The following is a 19007-nucleotide window of genomic DNA, read 5'->3' on the forward strand; positions in this document are numbered from 1 at the left end:
GAGAGAGTAGTAGAGAGTAGTGGAGTAGTGGAGTAGTAGAGAGTGAGTAGTTGAGAGTAGTAGAGAGTGAGTAGTAGAGTGAGTATTAGAGAGTAGTAGAGTGAGTAGTAAAGAGTAGTAGAGAGTGAGTAGTAGAGAGCAAGTAGTAGAGAGTGTGTAGTAGATAGTGAGTAGTAGAGAGTAGTAGAGAGTGAGTAGTAGAGAGTGAGAAGTAGAGAGAGTGGTAGAGAATAGTGGAGTAGTAGAGAGTGAGTAATAGAGTGAGTAGTAGAGAGTAGTTGAAATCAAGTAGTAGAGAGTAAGTAGTGGAGAGTGAGTAGTAGAGAGAGAGTAGTATGGAGTGAGTAGTAGAGTAATAGAGAGTGAGTGGTAAAGAGTAATAGATAGTAGTAGAGTGAGTAGTAGAGAGTAGTAGAGAGTGAGTAATAGAGAGAGTAATAGAGAGTAGTAGATTAGCAGAGAGTGAGTAGTAGAGAGTGAGTAGTAGAGAGTGAGTAGTAGAGAGTAGTAGAGAGTGAGTAGTAGAGAGTGAATAGTAGAGAGTGAGTAGTAGAGAGTGAGTAGTAGAGAGTAGTAGAGTGAGTAGTAGAGAGTGACTAGTAGAGAGCGAGTAGTAGAGAGTGAGTAGTAGAGAGTGAGTAGTAGAGAGTGAATAGTAGAGAGTGAGTAGTAGAGAGTGAGTAGTAGAGAGTGAGTGGTAGAGAGTAGTAGAGTGAGTAGTAGAGAGTATTAGAGAGTGAGTAGTAGAGAGTGAGTAGTAGAGAGTGAGTAGTAGAGATTAGTAGCGAGTGAGTAGTAGAGAGTGAGTAGTAGAGAGAGAGTAGTAGAGAGTAGTAGAGAGTGAGTAGTAGAGAGTGAAGAGTAGAGAGTAGTAGAGAGTGAGTAGTAGAGAGTGAGTAGTAGAGAGTAGTAGAGTAGTAGAGAGTGAGTAGTAGAGAGTAGTAGAGAGTGAGTAGTAGAGAGTGAGTAGTAAAGAGAGAGTAGTAGAGAGTGAGTAGCAGAGTAGTAGAGAGTAGTCAGAGTCAGTCAGTGTCAGTCAGTCAGTGACAGTTAGTGTCGGTCAGCCAGTGTCAGTGTCAGTCAGTCAGTGTCAGTCAGTGTCAGTCAATCAGTGTCAGTCAGTGTCAGTCAGTGTCAGTCAGTCAGTGTCAGTCAATCAGTGTCAGTCAGTCAGTCAGTGTCAGTCAGTCAGTCAGTCGGTGTCAGTCAGTCAGTGTCAGTCAATCAGTGTCAGTCATTGTCAGTCCGTCAGTGTCAGTCAGTGTCAGTGTCAGTCAGTGTCAGTCAATCAGTGTCAGCTAGAGAAGCTCTGCTGACCTGGTTCTCTGGCTCTAAAGCAGCTCTGCTAACCTGGTTTCTCTGGTTCTACAGCAGGTCTGCTGACCCGGTTCTATGGCTCTAAAGCAGTTCTGCTGACATGGTTCTCTGGCTCTAGAGCAGCTCTGCAGACCTGGTTCTCTACCTCTGGAGCAGCTCTGCTGACCTTGTTCTCTTACTCCAAAGCAGCTCTACTGACCTGGTTTCTCTGGCTCTACAGCGGCTCTGCTGACCTGGTTCTCTGGCTCTAAAGCAGCTCTGCTGACCTGGTTCTATGGCTGTAAAGCAGCTCTGCTGTCCTGGTTCTATGGCTCTAAAGCAGCTCTGCTGACCCGGTTCTCTGGCTCTAGAGCAGCTCTACTGACCTGGTTCTCTGGCTCTAAAGCATCTCTGCTGACCTGGTTCACTGGCTCTAAAACAGCTCTGCTGGCCTAGTTCTCTGGCTCTAAAGCAGCTCTGCTGACCTGGTTCTCTCCCTCTAAAGCAGCTCTGCTGACCTGGTTTCTCTGGCTCGACAGCAGCTCTGCTGACCTGGTTCTCTGGCTCTAGAGCAGCTCTTCTGACCTGGTCCCTTGGCGCTAAAGCAGCTCTACTGACCTGGTTTCTCTGGCTCTACAGCAGCTCTGCTGACCTGGTTCTCTGGCTCTACAGCAGCTCTACTGACCTGGTTCTTAGGCTCTAGAGCAGCTCTGCTGACCTGGTTCTCAGGCTCTACAACAGCTCTGCTGACCTGGTTCTCTGGCTCTAAAGCAGCTCTGCTAACCTGGTTCTCTCGCTCTAAAGCAGCTCTACTGACCTGGTTTCTCTGGCTCTACAGCAACTCTGCTGACCTCCTTCTCTGGCTCTACAGCAGTTCTGCTGACCTGGTTCTCGGCCTCTAGGTCAGCTCTGCTGACCTGGGTCTCTGGCTCTAAAGCAGCTCTGCTGACCTGATTCTCTGGCTCTAGAGCAGCTCTGCTGACCTGGTTCGCTGGCTCTAAAGCAGCTCTGCTGACCTGGTTCTCTCCCTCTAAATCAGCTCTACTGACCTGGTTCTCTGCCTCTAGAGCAGCTCTGCTGACCTGGTTCTCTGGCTCTAGAGCAGCTCTGCTGACCTGCTTCTCTGCCTCTAGAGCAGCTCTGCTGACCTGGTTTCTCTGGCTCTACAGCAGCTCTGCTGACCTGGTTCTCGGCCTCTAGAGCAGCTCTGCTGACCTGGGTCTCTCCCTCTAGCTCTGCTGACCTGGTTCTCTGGCTCTAGAGCAGCTCTGCTGATCTGGTTCTCTGGCTTTAAAGCAGCTCTGCTGACCTGGTTCTCTCCCTCTAAATCAGCTCTGCTGACCTGGTTCTCTGGCTCTAGAGCAGCTCTGCTGACCTGGTTCTCTGCCTCTAGAGCAGCTCTGCTGAACTGGTTCTCGGGCTCTAGAGCAGCTCTGCTGACCTGGTTCTCTGCCTTTAGAGCAGCTCTGCTGACCTGGTTCTCTGGCTCTAAAGCAGCTCTGCTGAACTGGTTCTATGGCTCTAAAGCAGCTCTGCTTCCTGGTTCTCTGGCTCTAGAGCAGCTCTGCTGACCTGGTTCTCTGCCTCTAAAGCAGCTCTGCTGACCTGGTTCTCTCCCTCTAAAGAGCTCTGCTGACCTGGTTCTCTGGCTCTAAAACAGTTCTGCTGACCTGGTTCTCTCCCTCTAAAGCAGCTCTGCTGACCTGGTTTCTCTGGCTCTACAGCAGCTCTGCTGACCTGGTTCTCGGCCTCTAGAGCAGCTCTGCTGACCTGGGTCTCTGGCTCTAGAGCAGCTTTGCTGACCTGGGTCTCTGGTTCTAGAGCAGCTCTGCTGACCTGCTTCTTAGGGTCTAGAGCAGCTCTGCTGACCTGGTTCTCTGGCTCTACAACGGCTCTGCTGACCTGGTTTCTCTGGCTCTACAGCACCTCTGCTGACCTGGTTCTCTGCACTCACGATGCACGCACCCGACTTCGCGAAAATATATTTAAAAATAATATACGTTTATTATAAGTACAAATATGTTATTTTTATGACTATCTTAGATAATCTCTTGCCCTAATATGTATATTAAAGGCACATACATATTTTGGAACATAACATTTTTTTGCGGGCGTTGCGCACCCAGCGCACCCCAGCACGTATATGACAGCACGTGGAGCCCGCCACCGCGCAAACATCTCGTACCGCAATGTGCATGTGTCGCGAATGCGCAGGAACAGGAGTCGCAGACTGGTCGCATACCAATCGCGCACATCACGTAATATTAAATGTATATGATGTAACTGAAAAACACGCAGCCTTCGCACACCGTATGCGGATCCTTCAAGACTTTTCTAAAATAGCGGCTAGATTCCACGCACCCACCGTGTACGCTTTGAGTGCGCGACAAAATTGGAAAAAACACGTTTTTAAAGAAAATAATATAAATATATATTTTTTTTAAATTAATGTTTTTTTGTGTGCAATTTTCAGAAAATTATATAATGTTATTTAATGACTAAAATATTTATAAATGAAAAGTTAAAAAACTGTAGAAAATCAGTACAAAAAAATAGGTATCACAACTATCACACTTAAAAATTAGCATTTAAAAAAGCTTTGAAATTCACTGAAAAAAACCATAGGTTTCAGAGACGTTATAGTTAGAAATTAGCATTTAAAAAACCTTAGAAATTCACAGAAAAAAACATAGGTTTCAGGGGTGTTATAGTTAGCTGCCCATTTCACTCGTACAAAACCATAGAAATTCCTCCATTAGAGTTAGTTCTGCTAACTATAACTTGCGCGCCCGCAATGCACTGCTGATGATGTCACATATTGCATCATTCATGACATGATCAGTGACATCACTGATGACATCACTGATGACATTTCAAATGACATCACTGATGACATCACTGATTAAATCATCCACGTGACAATCTGATACACCTCATCATACACTAGTATAACCTTTCATCACTCACTGTAAAATACAGAGTACCATATTTGAAACCATTGACACACCAATACCAGTTACTACATACCCACTCACTGATTGCTGAGTCTACACACACAACTACCCATTCAACAACAGAATCATTTATACATGCAGTCACTAATTAATAGAACACTATCAAATGCACTTATACACATATCTAGACATTGACACATCAGCAGTCATCTTAGTCGGTTATGCAGTCATCTTACTCACTCATGAAAAAAATTAATCACACTTACATTTACTCACTTACACAATTATCCAACAACACCTCATTTATTCAAACACATAGTAACTCATAGTTAATATGTTAAAAAATCACCATTACAATTATACACTCATTTATATAGTTACTCTCACAATCACTGACTCTTACACATACTTATTTATATAAACCAACTCTCACATACAATGCCTTTTATTTTTTTACTTTGTTGAAGATGTACAACTAAAACATGTATTCGCTCACCAACACACAAATAAATACACTCAGTCACCCAAACAACTGTTTCCACATGCACTCTTAAACCTATACACCTAGTCAATCAACCATTCACACATCTATGCATAAAGTTACACACACCCCATCCAACCACACACAAACTCAGTGTCCCATACAAATACTCACCCAACTAATCAATAACTAATATACACACTCATGTAGTTAGTGACCAACTGATGCAGCATGTTATACAACATCAGAAACAGTGATGCACACATTGACATAGTTTAGCTACTAATCCATGTATTAAGTGAGACACTTTAAATTACTCACTTAAACAGACAGTCAGACAGCTACTAAATCCTCCATCCAGACAGTTATATGTCCACTCAATCTTCAATACAGATTGGTACATATATATATAATACATATTTAAATTTCAAGCTAAACTACATTCCCTGGATGATGTCATCAGTGATATCATGTGAGATGTCATCAGTGAGGTCATCAGTGATGTCACTGACCATGTCATGAATGATGCAATATGTGACATCATCAGCAGTGCCCACGAGTTATAGTTAGCAGAGCTAACTATAACGGAGGAATTTCTATGGTTTTGTATGAGTGAAATGGCCAGCTAACTATAACACCCCTGAAACCTATGGTTTTTGTCTGTGAATATATATATATTCACTGAAAAAACCATAGGTTTCACACATGTTATAGTTAGCGGAAATTTTACTGATAAAAAACCAATGAAATTGCCCCGTTATAGTTAGTGCTGGCAACTATAACTCACGCGACCGCAATCCTCTGCTGATGCTAATACTGTATTTAGACACTTATTTGCCCATGTCTTCTTCCATACATTTTTAGCTATACATATATTACAAATATTTTTTTTTATAAAGACACATATGTCATCAGCAGAAGATTGCGGTCGCGTGAGTTATAGTTGCCAGCACTAACTATAACGGGGCAATTTCATTGGTTTTTTATCAGTAAAATTTCCGCTAACTATAACATGTGTGAAACCTATGGTTTTTTCAGTGAATTTGCAAGGTTTTTTAAATGCTAATTCCTAACTATAACGTGTGTGAAACCTATGGTTTTTTCAGTGAATTTGTACGGTTTTTTTAAATGCTAAGTTACTTTACGCCATTCGAGGCGTGCGCGCCCACTTAACGCAGTGCGTTCCGTGCACGGTTTTTATCAACTTTAATAAGCCCTGTACATTTGGTGGCCTTCGGCCACCAAAAGCACAGGGGGTGGGGTCAATGTGGATAGTGTTTTTTTTATTTCGATTTTATAATTTCATGTTGCCAAAATATAGTTTTTTTACTGATGTAATAAGCCCTGTACATTTGGTAGCCTACGGCCACCAAAAGCACAGGGGGTGGGGTAAGTGTGGATAGTGGTTTTTTTATTTCTATTTTTTACCGTACGCTTACGGTAAGCGTACGGTAAGCGTACTCGGCGAAATTGCCGAAAAAAAAATAAAACCGTTTTTGCTCTTGGGGGATGTTTGGGGACTCCCTCAACATGACTATGTGGGAGGGAGTTGTCAAAACAGCCCCGTTTTTGGGCATCATGTTTGATAAATAACACTCAGTGCGAGAGACAAAATGGCGGACGCCGCTTCCTGGTTTCGGCCGATTCGAATGTTTACTAAGATCTAAGAGCCAATCAGAATCGCGCTCGCGCACGCCACCGTACGCGTACGGTAAGCGTACGGTAAGCGTACCGTAAGCGGGCTCAGATATATATATTGATTTAAAGGCTATTTTCTCAGAATTTACTGAACAGATTTACACCAAACCTACAAAAGGCACTTCCTTGACATAGGGACTACCTCTCTGCCAAATTTCTAGTAATTCTGTTCAGCCGTTCGGGCTGTAGCTCTGTCTAAAGGTCCTATGGAAAAATGCATGGGAAAAACGCGTTTTGGACCCCCCTTTTATCTCAGCCCCCGCTTGACGAATCCCCCCGAGACTTTCAGGGTAGGAGCGGAGCGTAGCGCCCCACCTATTTTGAGAAATTCGCGAGGATTCATCGACCGGCGCCAAAGTTATTCAAAATAGAATGTTGCGGATTTCCTATGGAAAAGGGGTCCTAACTATAACTACCTACTGGCAACCGCCAGTAGGTAATATATATATATATATATATATATATATATATATATATATATATATATATATATATATATATATATATATATATATAATTAGGTATGGAGTCCACCAAATGCTACAAATGTAGAAAGCAGGAAGTGGCACACCAGGAGACAGCACAATTATTTTATTGTGCTCCAAAATCAAGGACGACGTGTTTCGGTGTGTTGCCTTTGAGACATATGTGGATATTTTTACTGCATTAAATGCTGTGTTATAGACCCATGAAATAAGCTAAATATTTCACATGCCCCTTCGATATTTGAGTTTCATAATCCTAATGGTAGCCCTTAAACTACTCTGGTGACTTTTACTCTTGAGAGGGGTATTTAAATCATGTAGCAAGACAGAAACAAATTAAATGACAGGATTATCTAAATTAAGCAGCAAGAAAAGACAAATTATTTGATGCATTCTCTGGCAGTAGTATATTATTCCAATTGAGCTACAGGCATTTTTACAGAAATAACTATGTGACAAGGGAGGTAAGTCCATCATTTTGTAGTGATAAAGGCCCCTAAATCACATAATTTCACTGTACCTGACTATTGTCCCTTGTTTTAATAGACAATCTACTCAGAATTGATAAATCATAAACAAATATCCTAATTTCAATTAGTGTCCATTGTTTGCTGCACCTGGGAGAGAACAGCGTCAAGAATATCTTCCTTCTTAAGACAAACGGGGTTTTTAAACTCTAAGGGTGTCTTTTTTTCCTGAAATTCTACATTTATACTACGTAATAAAGTATGGATAACTAATTTCTACTCCAGACAGCCAAACAGCGTACTTCAGTATTTCATTTACTATGCTAAATAAACATTTTCCTTTTTGAACAAACTCCCTTTTGAAGTTAAGTATCATACAATTAACATTTAATATAAAAAATTCTAAACATGTACCGTAATATGATCCTACATGACCAAGTGGAGCTTCTGGTAACAATTACCCACTTCTCTTCCTTTGGCTTTGAGGCTTACGGTGTCATCAGATCCCCTCAACAGTAATATTGGACTATATTACACTGCTACAAGTCAGGTTTCCCTTGTCTGTCTACCTTTTTTCTTTCTCTAGCTCTGTATATCCACATATTTTTGGCAGACAACACAACAGGCTATGTTTTTGCATGTAAGGTTTTTGTCACAAGGTTTGCAGGCGAAGCTTTAGGTTTACCATTTTTAAAACGTTTTGTATTGTGTAAAAAATGTTTTTTAAAAGAATTCATATTTTAAAAATACAAATTCATGTCTTCAATGTGCACAAAACTAGTGCATGGTGGGCATGGATCCTGAAGCAGGACTGGGGCATATCTGAGGACTTCTGTCAAAAACCTGCTAGCATAGATAAGGGCCTAAGGATATGCACAACTGGGTCAGTGTGATGCGAGTGGTGCAGTACCTAATGCAAGCTCACCCCTGTGCCTACCGCATGCTGCAAATAGGGCATCCCACTTCCATTACCTTCCAAGAATACCCTGCACTAAATACAGTTTTATTAGATTTAAAAAAGAGTAATGAAAATGCTGCTGTGTTAATAGAAATCCTTACCTGCGCTGAATGAGAACATCGCACACAGCAGAATTTGTTTGCCAGCAACTTCCTGCATGTTTGGGTATCTTCTGAAAATAGGAGCAACAAAGAGTCAAAATACACACTATACTTATTTTCGGTATCTTATATACATAATAGTACTCATTGGTGTAGACGCTAAAACACTGGACATTTTAAATTGTCTCACAATTCCATATTGCGCAGGTTTTAATGTTGAAAGCTCTCAGCATGGGTCTGTAACAAAAGAAAGGTGTCCAGGGAGAGCAGGGGAGCGTGATATGTTAGCAGAGATATCAACTTTCGGGTGGAGCCAAAGACTTGGCAGCCGGCGGGGAGGAGAACACCGAGTACACTTTGAATGTGGGGTAATAGGGTAAGTGAGAGGGAGGGGTAGTAAGGAGACTGAAGGAAAATACAACCCCTGGAATAAAGACAGGTTTACGGGTAGGGCCATCCTTGAGGATGCTGAATATCTTGTGAGAGGGGAAATGGGGAATTTAATACTTGCACCAAAATGACAAGAAAGTTCAGGAAATGTGCAAGGCAAGAGGTAAGGGGCCTTTGATGTGACTCAAAAATATCAATTTACATTCAGTATGAGGGAGCTCTTTGCCCATCCACAGCCTTTCCCTCAGGATACAATGTAAACATATAACAACAGGTGCTTCTGCAATCACCAATACATTGCCTACGGCCACCACAAAAGTCTAGAGAGAAACACTACAAGATGCATTAAGTAAAACGTTTATATGATCTCTAAAATAACTGTAAACTGTGAAAAAGTTTCTAAACAAATGATACGTGAACAAAAGAAATACCAGTACTCCGTATAGTTTCCCAAATTCTTCAGGTAAATTGTTTCTTCTATATCTTCTCCAGATGAGGGGTGATTTCTGGACAGACCCCAAATTATGAGATTACATGGGTCATGGATGGATTTGAACATGAGACTCACCATACGCGTAGTTTATGGGTTTATGAAAAGAGGCCTGTAGCTGTGTATCTAAAATCAGGGGCGACACAAACTACAAAGTTAACAAATGGCAGGAAGGCACAGCTCAGTGGACATTCTGCCGAGCACTAGGTCAGTATATGTCAGCATTCTTCTTGGCAGGAGAACTAATATGGAACAATTACGGGTTAAAATTACCGTAATGATTTTCAATCATTTTACCTATGCTGGCCACACCACAGGAATACTGTGAAAGGATCCATGAGAGGGGAGAGGTTTCAGTAAATGGTTAGTAGATTTAAGGCCTTATTTAGAGTTTGGGGATGTGTCACTGCATCACCAAAGTGTGCTTTACTATAAAGGCCACAGAATACAAAGTACATGTAATAAGGTGGCAGGGTATCCATCACGTTTGTGATGGAGTAACCCTAGTGCCTCCCCCTAAATTAGCCCCTTAGTCTTATAACCATCTCTTTCCCTCAACATGCATTAGAGCTTCTGTGATACAGCACTCACAGGTCACCGTCAAGCATTCTAGAGTTTTCGTTCCCCTCTTTTCTAGAATGCTCCGGTTACTGTCAATGAACATGCATACTTCCCATTCCTAATCTCTCACCCTCTCAGTGCTGTGTTTTCTCTATTGTGTTGAACCCTTTAGCCCCGCCTCACTCAACCGCAGATCTCTGTACAGATCCTGCCAAGGACCCTGTCCTCTCACTGAGCCCCATGAGGCTCACTTGGACTCTGCAGCTAGGGGCGGTCTTAGGGCCTTTGAGTGGCTCGGTAAATTCCGACACGTGCACGAACCCCCGTTTGTGCTTGGGTAAACATTTCAAGTTTGGCTGTATGTAATGCATCCAATAATTATTGGATGCGTTGAATACCTCAACCGTTGTTACAGTTTGGCAGGTCCGAAATTTTATGTAGGGAAAATCATGCGGTATTTACCGTGCCATGTGGGTTTTGTTGTGTAAAGCACCAAAACCCACATGTTATTTCCCACAAACTCATAATAGGTGTTATTTAATGCACCCATTGAATGATGTACCCTGTGGTGTTATATATCAGGTGCCATAAATAATACCGAAACTCGTAATCCGATCCTTAGCGTAAGTCATGTATCCTTCTCTTTGACTCTCTGTAGCTAGGATGGCCCTTCTTCCTCATGTACCTTTCCTTCCTGGTCAGTGGCACAGCACCCAGGCTCTGTCACTCATTCTCACAGTTACGTATCACTACACTACACTGCAAGATCCATGTGTACACCTAGCCCAAATATTAGACTTAGCTACCCCACGGGCCCCAGAGTTGCCACTCATACACAAAGCGTGGGTCTATAACAAAACGTCACTTTTGGAAACGTAGTTTGCCTTTATGTGGGCTTGCGGGTTTTCTTTCCACACACCATTTAACAATGGAGGCTTAAAGGGCCAAAATGTAAGTAATGAGGAATGGCACCGGAACATGCATTGATTGTAACATATTTTTTTTACAGTCAGGAATGCGGTACTCTGTTTATTTAAGTTCACGAGCACACCATCACCCTACTTCCCCTCTCTGAAATCTTTGGTCTCTTGCGGCCTCTGATTATAACCTACATGTTGGTGATATGCAGAGTCAGATTAGATCCGTGCTGTGAACCTGACAACACACTTTGTGCAAACATATTCACAGCAGTTGGACATACATCAATTTCAGATCTAGCTTCGTGATTTAGAAAGTATGGTAACGTAAATAAAGCCCTGCTTCCCAGCACCCACTGCCAGAAGCGCAAATAACAACTTGCCTCTCTTACATAATCGTGTCAATGTAACCCCGTGCCTTACCTTGTACCTTGGAGCAAGAAAGCAATTGGAAGAAAAGGTCCGGCCTGTTCAGAGCTTCATGGTCGAAGGGCTCTTATTCAGTGACATCAGCCACACCTCTCGCTCACCAGCCAATCACTGAAAAGAATGCTACTGAGCAATAAACCTGTCTCCAGAACGGACTCGAAGAGCATACTTTTGGCTGTGTGTCATCAAGTATTCCTGGACGCCTCATTGCTAGTATTCTCTTCTTTCGTTTCATTTACTTTGACCTACTGACTGACTCACAAGATATTCCATGTTGGAACAAAACCTCAGACACTTGAATTTTCTTTTCCTCGTTTCCCTTTCCTGTAGCCCTATCGTTTGTCCACGTCTCCTGCATGAAACAACCTCTCACTTGATGGTGTCAAATGTGATGTCATGGATCAAGTCATTGGTAGCGATATATGTCACATCAGCGCTTCTGTCATTTTGATGTCAGTTGCTGTCATATTTGCAGGGAATTGTGTGCTAATACGTCTATTTTTCAAACCTCATATTTCTCATTTCCATTCACCTGGGTGTTCACAGATGGAACGTTAAAAAACGTAGCAACATTATTTCACTTGATATCCCATCATTTGTTGTCTACTTTTTGATCGGCGGTGACGTGTTAAATCAGCCAAACAGGGAGCATTACAGCAAGCATCTCTGTCTAAGATTTGGAGCCAGCACATTGTTGTCTAGAGGTTATGTCATGAAGATAACAAAGACAGAGATAAGGGCTTGGAGACTCCTCCAGCAGCCTTTGGTTGTGACCCAGCAGAGATGTTATCATTCATCTAATTTCGGCAATTTTACATATAAATGATTGTGGCATAATAAACATGAAACAACAAAAATGAATTTTAGACTCTATGTTTAAAGATTTTCACCAGTGAAGTCTTGATTTAGATACTGCACCGTAAAAGCATGCAGAATTGTTAGAAGTAGATTTCTGACAACACCTAACAGTCAATGAGTTAATGTGAAAGTTGACATTTTAGTAATGAGAGTACTTATGCTTAGATAAACATGACAAATAAACAATAATACAGAGAGTTTTCTATGTAAGAATAAAGCTCCTTTATGTGTTATGAAAAATGGATAATAACACTAGAATGTGTAAACTGAGCACTGACAATTACTAGGAAAATAGCTGTTATATGTAGATAGTGCAGCTCCATCGGCCGACTTGCCAATCCGATGAACATCCTGCTCCCTAAGCTCCTCTGCGCAACATATGGAACACAGCAGCATGGTGCTCTGAGGTCTGCATTGAGGAGGACCTAGATAGTTTTTTTTACATCACTGTGCGACAGCCAAAGATCGTTTTTGCCACATTGCGCAGTGTGTCAGCGCGTGGTATCTTGCCCGCCCTCCAGGCTTGGTATTGACTTGGCGACTACACCGTGCCGTGGTGTTATGCATGTAGCACCTCTGACCCACAGATAAGAGCTGGGGAGAGGGGCGTGTGTACACAGAAGGCATAAGGGAGAGTGGCGCTGACTAGTGGCGAGCCCAACAGACGTGTGCTGCTGTCATGTGGTTTTAGGCCACTCCCTATTTACAGTGCTAAGTTAGCTCAATCACGTTAGCTGTTGGAAAAAAATCTTGTTGCTTTTGCTGCCTTTGCACCCGACACTGTTGTTACATGTTATTCATTTGAGAAATGCAGACTCGTCTCAAGTGAATGTTATTTATACATCCTTAACAGTTGCTAGTGCCCTTGGTCTGTACATCGAGTAAAGAACTGTTCTAGGACACTAGACGGTGCCGGCTGATTATGTTCAGGGTGATCGTACCACTGTTTAGTCACAACATGCACGCAGCCGCACATACCAGAATGTCGTGGGCTTTAATATCACAGCGCAGCATATTGTTAGGGCATTCGATAGAAGAGCTGTTGCAGAGAACACTGAGCTGATCCTGTGATGTGATACACCCGAGCTGATCTATACGGTATGGGGTCCCCTATGCAAGCCTATGAGACCTTCTAATAGTCTAATAATATATTATTAGTTGCTAGAGAAAGGAGGGTGGTTGTTTTCCACCGTCATTACAATATGATCGCTCCTTTCATTTTCTATGGTATTGTAACAATGCTAATGGTAATGATCTTAACCATTTGTCTGCTTATGTTAGCCAAAGTACTGTATAACAGGACTCGAGGTTTATGAATAAATTCTTTAAACTTTACTGTGTCTTAGTTATTCTGTTGTGGACTAATATATATGTGCAAACGGGTATTTCGGGTTCCCACCATTCCTGAGAATAACTAAGTCGCATGTTCTGGGTTGTCTATACATTGGGACCGCCGAGCTAAATCTCGGATAACGAATGTGACACTAAGCTAGTCGGATAAGGGGTTCTTAGTTCTGAGGGGAGTTTCTGGTACACCACAATTCTCTAAGGTTCTGGTTTCCTGCGCATAGTTCTGTGCATACGCAGAATCCCTACAACATGGCGCACCTAACGTTTGGTCTTAATATCTGAGATGCTGTTCTGCTTGGGTTTTCGGATCAGATAGAACCCGCTCATCAGAGCCTCACTAACCCAGTCAGAACGTTACCCCCTCCCTCTCCCTAGGGCCTATCTACAATAGGTAACCACATATATCTGACCACCTAAGGACAGGGACTTCCTACTATACATACCAAGACCTCTTATAATCGGCGGCCTCGCGATCCCATACGGATCCAGACCTCTCTGCCCATACGACAGTATCACAAGTGGCGGTCTCGCGATCCCATATGGATCCAGACCTCTCTGCCCATACGACAGTATCACAAGTGGCGGCCTCGCGATCCCATACGAATCCAGACCTCTCTGCCCATACGACAGTATCACAAGTGGCGGCCTCGCGATCCCATACGAATCCAGACCTCTCTACCTAGACGGCAGTCTCAGCACAATCGGCGGCCTCGCGATCCCATACGAATCCAGACCTCTCTGCCCATACGACAGTATCACAAGTGGCGGCCTCGCGATCCCATACGAATCCAGACCTCTCTACCTAGACGGCAGTCTCAGCACAATCGGCGGCCTCGCGATCCCCTACGAATCCAGACCTCTCTGCCCATACGACAGTATCACAAGTGGCGGCCTCGCGATCCCATACGAATCCAGACCTCTCTACCTAGACGGCAGTCTCAGCACAATCGGCGGCCTCGCGATCCCATACGAATCCAGACCTCTCTGCCCATACGACAGTATCACAAGTGGCGGCCTCGCGATCCCATACGAATCCAGACCTCTGTACCCAGACGGCAGTCTCAGCACAATCGGCGGCCTCGCGATCCCCTACGAATCCAGACCTCTCTGCCCATACGACAGTATCACAAGTGGCGGCCTCGCGATCCTATACGAATCCAGACCTCTCTACCTAGACGGCAGTCTCAGCACAATCGGCGGCCTCGCGATCCCATACGAATCCAGACCTCTCTACCTAGACGGCAGTCTCATACGCAAGTGGCGGCCTCGCGATCCCATACGAATCCAGACCTCTCTACCCAGACGGCAGTCTCAGCACAATCGGCGGCCTCGCGATCCCCTACGAATCCAGACCTCTCTGCCCATATGACAGTATCACAAGTGGCGGCCTCGCGATCCTATACGAATCCAGACCTCTCTACCTAGACGGCAGTCTCATACGACAGTTCATCCTATGATCACCATAACATACAAAAAGGGAATCAGTCTCACTATTCATCAGATCACACAAGGATTGCCAGTTCGAGCATAGCCTGTTCTCAGGTTCGAGGGGCTCCTCTTTCCCTTATTCAGTTACCACTTACCTGATCAGGGTTAACATCTGTTCATGTAGCCGCAGCTGACTAGAAGAATAGGCTACCCTCTCATACAAGAACACGCAGCACATGTTGGTTCACTACAAACTGGGTACTTTATTACTCATTACATACACAATCACATAACATTACGATATAACACATAACCTGCAAAGAAAAGTGAAAGATTAAGTTGTACACTCTAATAAGAAAGGGTCGACATCACCTTAGTAGTATGTAGCCTGCACTCAGTGGTCATCTAGGCTCCCTTCTCGTCTGTGCCTCGGCTCGCCTGGAAGTCACACCTCCGCAGTCACGGATACATGTCTGCACCACTATGCGCTGTTTTCTTCACCCTTCTCCGAGTCACTGGGACCTCTTCCTTCTCGGCTACTCTCTCCTCTCTGGCTATTCTGCTAGGAGAGTATCTGTCTCTCGGTTCTTTTCCGCCTTCAAGATGGCGTCTGTCTTCCTTGGAATAAGTAGTAGCTTTACTGCTAACGGCTAGATGCCGCCTACGGACTGAACATGTAACTGCCTCAGACTTTCACTAATATAGAGGTGCGTTTCCTCATGGAAAATTCCGGCCTGTAACCTGCCGCCCACCAAATTCTTGTACCTCCCCGTACCAAGGACACGTTCCCAGTCGGCCGGCCTGATGTAGTGTCTTCGGCATGAAGAAAAATACAATCCTTCGATAAGGGCCGGCCTGAACCGGTTCTCTCCAAGCGAATAACACCTCATAACTAAAACATTACATTTGACCTAGAAGCATCCCAAGCTGCCGGAGCAGAAAGAAAGATGGAGTCTCTCCCGTTTGAGGCCTACCAGGCCTGAATTCAGCACAGCTCCATGAAATACCCTCACTACAGGACAGGTTATCCCTAATACTAACGAATCTATCCCCTAGGCTATGTGTGCAAGCCCTGATCTATGGGGAAGAGCACAGAATCATGTCGAAGTGCCCAGTAAATAGGCTCCATTCACTACTCTAACCCTTAGACTTGAATGATAAGAGACTGAAGTCACATTCCATCATTGTTCCTCACAAGAAGGCCGGGAAAATCGAGCAGAACATTTCACCCTTGACTTCAGTCTATTATACATTCATTAAACAGAACTAATATCTGTGGAAGAATAATATGAAACAAGACTAACTGATCTATGTCTAGTACCAGGTGTGCAGAATTGAAGTAGTGAAGGAATACACTGAATAAAGCAACAGATAGAAATCAAAATGCCGATAGTCATGTGCGGTGAATGAAGTGGCACCTTTCAATCTTAAACGCATACATTCAGAAAAAACACAAATCACCCTGTGTGATATTATAGGTAACTATTTGGGACTGGATGGGGGGTATCGGGTCTGACAGTACAGTACACAAGGGGCAATACTCATGGGCAGCAAAATCGCCCAGAAGAACATTGGGGCGAGCACTCGATATATTAAAAATATGAGTCAAAGTCTCCAATGAAGCAGGGACAGCAACTAAACAAGTCGCTAGAATGTCCGTCACCGATCTCATCGGTGTCAAGCAGAAATGAGGGGCTTTAGTCACTTGTTTGGCTAATGTAATCCAAAAGTTCGACGACGAATCCCACGCAGCGAAGGAACGCGACACTCGGGTTCTCAACTCAGCCCGGGTTGATGGGATCCCTCCTCTCTCGTCGTACCAGCCCAAAAGGAATCCAATGCTGACACATCCTGCAGCAACAGTCCAAAGAATGATCTGAAAGAGAATCAAATACAGGCATTATTCATTCTCGTAAGTAACATTTGTCAGCCGGGACTGCTTCCCAGCTATCTTTCCCTGGTCTCATAACTAAAATGGTGTTGTCTTGACCGGTTGCAATGACTTCTGCTTGTTCAGGGGGATTCTTAGGCGACTGCACCCAAACTCTGGCCCCAGGATTATCTGTGGAGCCAAAACCTTTCTGGCCTCGTACAGTTAGCAACGTTGGGGCAGTGCCTTTTGTGATCTCACCACTGAAAACAGGCATTATTAGCAATTGAGCCACTCGGTCAGTTTGATGTATCAATAAGTCAACCTCACTGCTATTCAGCAGGAGCACCTTAATCTCTCCCTGATAATCACTATCAATTATTCCTCCAAGCACCTGAATGCCTTTTACAGCCAGCCCCGATCTAGGGGCGATTAATCCGAAATTTCCAGTTGGTATATGAACACCAACACCAGTTTCAATGATGACTCGATCCTTACTTTTTATAACGGTGTCATCCATGGCATGCAAGTCTAAACCTGCCGACCCTGGGGTCGCTCTACATGGAGCCAAAGCTCCGGGAGTAATTTCCCAGTGCATCACAGTCTCTCTGATTTCATTGGGCTTAGCATCAACATTCGGAGGAAACAAACGCATAAGTGGGGATTCAGCATTTAGAAAAGGACGGTTATTCAAAATCAATAACGCTTGAGGCAAAAAGTCTCGCCAATTCTTATACTTGTCATCTGTTAATTTACGTAACTGGTCTTTCAGCAGGCCATTCAACCTCTCCACAAGACCCGAGGCCTGTGGATAATATGGTATATGAAACACCCATTCAATATTGTTTTCCACACAGAATTCCTGTACCAATCTTCCACGAAAATGGGATGCATTATCAGATTGAATTTGGAATGGCACACCATAATACATCATAATCAATTCCAATGTTTTAATAGTATTCAATTGGGTAGCTTGTTTACAGGGGAGGGCAACCAACAGGCCACTGTATGTATCAACAATAGTGCAAACATATTGACAATTCCTACTCATAGGAAGTGGACCGATGTAATCAATCTGCCAAATTTGAGCGGGCAATTTCCCGCGATGTAAATGACCTTTAACAGTTTGGGGCACTTTGCGCTGCCTGATATGCTGACAAATGGGACAATGTAGAATAACATTTTTGATTAAATCTAGGGGAATATAAATTCCTCGATCAGCAGCCCACCTGCTAGTGGCTTTCTCTCCAAAGTGTCCTGCTTTCTGGTGGGCCCATTTCGCCAATCCCGCAATATCAGAATCTTGCCTGTCCACCACTGCCTCAGCAATTTTAGATTTCTCATCTGCAATGTTATGAAAGAATTTGTCAAGAGAGTCTATCGGGGTATGAGCATCCACATGGAAGATTGTAACAGTACTCTGTGGGAGCATTTCCCAAATCTCCTGCCATAATTCTTTTCCCCACAGTTCTTTTGAATGGATTCTCCAACTATGGGAATGCCATGTCGGTAACCAAACTGCCAGCCCATTGGCAGTAGACCAAGAATCGGTGAAAATATGACATGTGCCAGGTAACTCTTGTTTCAGAACTTGATAAACAGCATAGAGTTCAGCAAATTGACTGCTCTTACCCTCACCAGTTGTACTCAGCAATTTTTGTGTGATCGGATTATAGGACACCGCCTTCCAATGCCGTTTCGTCCCTATGAACCTTGCTGAACCATCCGTAAACCAGACATGGTTTCTGTCCTCTGCGGACAAATCATCAAAAGGTCTACCCCACTTAACAGGAGACTCCTGTACTAAAGGTACGGAACATTCACTCTCAGTCTCAGTTGATGGCGCCCGTGCCACCTGCTCATGCAAAGATGCAACTCCTTTTTGTCCCACACGTGCCCTGTCTTGTATATACCATTTCCATTTAATCACACTCGCCTCTTGAGCGTGTCCAATTCGGTGAGTTTTCGGCGAACTCCTAACCCACTGCATGATAGGAATTTCAGGTCGCAAAACTATATCATGTCCCAAAGTCAATTGCTCAGTATCCACCAGAGCCCAATAACATGCAAGTAACTGTTTCTCAAAAGGTGTATAACGCTCACCAGCATCAGGTAACTTTTTGGTCCAGAAACCTAACGGTACTCTACTCTTGCCTTGTTTCTGCCACAAACTCCAATTCGCATAAAGGCCTTGTACAGACACATTCAAATCCACATCACCATCACATACAGGCCATAAATCCAGAGCATGCTGAATTGCTTCTTTTGCCAGAC

At 43.7% G+C, this 19007-nt stretch overlaps 1 protein-coding gene across 1 annotated transcript in view; it reads right to left on the reverse strand.

The window, feature by feature from the left end:
- Positions 1 to 11324, reverse strand: part of LOC146831257 (lectin-like) — a 201384-nt gene extending 190060 nt beyond the window's left edge. The window contains exons 1-2 of the mRNA XM_085604122.1: positions 11222 to 11324; positions 8441 to 8511 (exon numbers count right to left, since the gene is read on the reverse strand). Coding sequence (XP_085460248.1) covers positions 8441 to 8498 — 58 coding nt within the window. The 5' untranslated portion in view covers positions 8499 to 8511; positions 11222 to 11324. The remainder of the gene's footprint in view (positions 1 to 8440; positions 8512 to 11221) is intronic.
- Positions 11325 to 19007: the final 7683 nt, after the last annotated feature.

This window comes from Triturus cristatus, chromosome 5_1 (genome assembly GCF_964204655.1).
Source record: "Triturus cristatus chromosome 5_1, aTriCri1.1, whole genome shotgun sequence".
NCBI lineage: Eukaryota > Metazoa > Chordata > Amphibia > Caudata > Salamandridae > Triturus > Triturus cristatus.